General features: G+C 46.5%; 1 protein-coding gene across 1 annotated transcript in view; it reads right to left on the bottom strand.

The window, feature by feature from the left end:
• Positions 1 to 1273: 1273 nt before the first annotated feature.
• The window catches only part of ZFP36L1 (ZFP36 like 1 zinc finger CCCH-type), a gene marked incomplete in the record, with an annotated part of 5234 nt that continues 3157 nt past the window's right edge, over positions 1274 to 3350 (bottom strand). The window contains 1 exon segment of the mRNA XM_014591703.2: positions 1274 to 3327. Coding sequence (XP_014447189.1) covers positions 2823 to 3327 — 505 coding nt within the window.

Below are 3350 nucleotides of genomic sequence, written 5' to 3'. Positions count from 1 at the left end.
TGAGTGCCTGCGGGCCAGGAAGTAGGAAGTCCTGAGGGTACAGGTAGGTCTTCCTAGCCTCAGGCACTGCCCTGGCCTGGACAGTGTCTGCTATAGACCTGTATTTGGGAGAAGCCTCATGGAGTTAAAGGGGACATCCAGTTTACTCTCCCACCCCAAAGGACCTACTGAACACAAGGACCAAAGGTGACTGAGCCTCAAAACAGCAACACCCCTGTCTCCCAAAAAGAAATCTTCCCAATGACGAAACTCACGGTTTAGAAAGACCCAACTCCTTTTTGGCAATGGAACATCAGGAGACCCCACCTTTCCCTCTTTTCAGGGCACCAGAGGTGCAACTAGCACTAAGGTAACAAGACTTACTGGTGACTTCCTGTTACATTGGTCAATATTGATACCCACTTCCCCTTAACGGCCCTCCGAAGCCAGAGCATGTGTCTAATTCAGGTGAAACCCCCCCATCCTGTGATGGAACCCATCACCCTGTGTGTCCCTCTCCAAGCAGGCAATGCATTCTCACACCGACCCTAAGTAGGTGTTGACTAGGACTTGTGGTTAATGAGCCTGGCACACTCAAATAAAAGAACTCGTGTAAATCCAGGTGCTGGTCTGTCATGTGCTTTGTGCCCGTCTTCATCACTTTGGCACCCCCAAAGGAACAGACATCATAGGCCAGGCAGGGAAGACTGGAAGCCCCTTGAACATTGGGCTCTGAGAACCTCTGAGGTCACACAGGGTGGCAAAGCCAGCCTTCTGCCATTCATTCCACAACTAACATACCGGCAGTCTTTGCATATAGCAGGAGTACAGGTTTCTCTGCAGAAAATTTCCACCCCATACCCTCAAAGCTCAGCAAACCTTCAACAAAGGGAGGCGGAGGCGTGCTGTAAAACACAGGGCCCAGTCTGTGCCCCCTTCCTAGCCCCACTGCTAAGTTATAGAAGGGGCAAACCTCCAGGCAAAGCAAAACCACAAACCAAGGAAAGCCAGCTGCACCAGTTTCTTGAAAAAACGGGGTTTATTGATTTTTTAAACTGCAAATAGTCGTTACAAAAAAGTTTTTTTCTTTTAAATAAATTCACACAAAGAAAGAGAAATAGAAAGCGACGGTAGTGACCAGCAAGAGGAATAATAATTACATTCATCTTAATGTGTGTGTGTGCCAGTTCTGTTTACATTGACATTGGAAAACTCCAAATCTGGAATCCAGAACCTCGAATCTGAGCGGAATGTCTTGAGATGGACACGTGGAAGTCAAAGGGTTTCTCTTTTGTTTTTTTTGTGGGTTTTTTTTTTTTTCCCTTTTAGAAGCTATACATTAAAAAGTTGTTTTCCTTCTGTACTGTCACAGAACTTTTACATACATTCTCAGTCCTAGTTGTGAAAGGCCTAAAGAAAAAGAAACTTAATTTGCAGTCCAACACAAAGGGGGGAATTTCTAAAATAAATAATCCAACAGTTTTTTGCATTTTTTTAAATTAATTTTTCATTTTTTTAAAATAAAATAACCAAAAAAAGTGTAAAGTTACAAAAAAATGTCGTTGAAGAATAATATATTAAAACTGTGGAAAAAAGGAAAAAGACACGTCACAAAATTTTAAGATTAATATGAAGATCATAATTTAACATAAAAGAATATATTCTATGGATTTGTCATCCCGATAAATATGAACAAAATTAACAAAAAAAAGCATAGTTTGGCAATAAATACGTTTTGATAAGTTAAATAAGCTTTTTTATATTGATGTGCAGTGACAAGCAAAATTTTTGCTCTCCAATTTCTGAAAGTTATATGAAGTTTAAAACCCAGGGAAAAAAGCATGGCGTGAGTGCTCTAAGGAAAGACCTACGGTATTCTAAGAGCAAAAACCATTAAAGCTACTTCTACAGGAAATCGTTGTACACAGATATTGTATGTGGAATGAATACCATTAACTGCTCACCCCTTACATGAGTTTTTTTTTTAGCTTTTCTCTCGTTTCTGTTATGATGTTTTTAAAAAGATGTCACATATGAACTGGGGAACTTTAGCACCAAAATCAAGTCTCTCATAGTCCATCTAGCTTCCCCTTCCTCCCCACTTAAAAAAAAAAAAAAAAAAAGAAAGAAAAATTAAATCACAAAGTCCCACTTTAAGTCAAAATCTTCATCCACTTTTTCAGCTTTCCTTCCTGCAGACCTACACAAACCCAGGCAAGATTAGTCAACAGGTGTTCAGGTTGGGAAGAAAAAGTTTTTGAACGTCAGGACAGGTTTCCCCAAAAACCCAAGTCTGGCAATAACTCTGGGGGTGCTGGGAAGAGGGAAGTGTGAGGAGGCTGCAGTAAGGGAAGGTGCAGTTGTGTGGCCAGTGGAGGGAGCTGCTGGTTCTGGGTCTCCTCCCCCTCCCCATGGGCAGAGGCTCTGGAGGCCCACGGGTGCCCTCTGGCGCTGAAGAGGTAATGTAGTCACAGTGACAAAGTTAGATTACAAGGCACTAAGTTGCTTCTGTAAACTGTTACTGCTTTTTCTTTTGTGATTTGGCACTTAAGGCTTAAGCCAGAAAAAAGGCATCTACTGACAAATATGGGACTTGTCTGTTATGCATGGTTTAAGTGGGCTATAAAATCGAGGGGGGTTCAAGCCAGAAGAAGCTACTGACAAATTGACTTGTCCTTACGTTAGGAGGGGGAAGGGGGCATCCAAGGTTCTGGGTAAAAGGGGTTGAGCTTAACCTTGTTAATGTGGGGGTTGGGGGGGCTGGGCTGGGAAGGGAGGTAGGGGTATGGGGTGTGGGTGCAAGGTGGGGGGGGGGCTAGGCAGGGGGTCCCTCCCTACTGGGTTTAGTCATCTGAGATGGAAAGTCTGCTGAAAATGGGCAGGCGTCTTGAGTTGTCCAAGGTGGGGGAGTCTGAGCCACTGTGGCTGCTGCTGGAGCTGCTCAGGTAGCCCTCCTGGTCCGAGAGAGAATCCTGAGGGCTGGGGGGAGAGTCAAACATGTGAGGGGACTCGGACATGGGCCGGAAGAGGAAGGTGGTAGGAGATCCACCTCCAGGCAGCCCCATGCTAGGGGCAAAAAGGCTGGCCAGCTCCTGGCTGGAGAAGGCAAAGGGGTTATTGGAGCCATCAGGCAGGGTAGGTGAGCCCAGGAGGTCCTCAGCGCTCAGGATGGGGGGTGGGGTGATGGACGTGGGGCTGTCCAGCAGCCCCGTGGCAGCGGCGGTGGCAGCGGCACTGGGAAACCCAGCAAAGCTAAAGCTATGCTGGAGGCGGGGACGGTCGGCGGCGGAGAGGTCCCGGGCCCCGGCCAGGGCGCGGCGCTCCTCGGCGTTGTGGATGAAGTGGCAGGGCGGGCGGCGGGGGCGCGAGCC

The sequence above is a fragment of the Tupaia chinensis genome, unplaced genomic scaffold, assembly GCF_000334495.1.
Source record: "Tupaia chinensis unplaced genomic scaffold, TupChi_1.0 Scaffold000609_1, whole genome shotgun sequence".
Lineage (NCBI taxonomy): Eukaryota > Metazoa > Chordata > Mammalia > Scandentia > Tupaiidae > Tupaia > Tupaia belangeri.
Note: the sequence above shows the minus strand (reverse complement) of the source record. Positions and strands in the feature narration are given on the sequence as shown.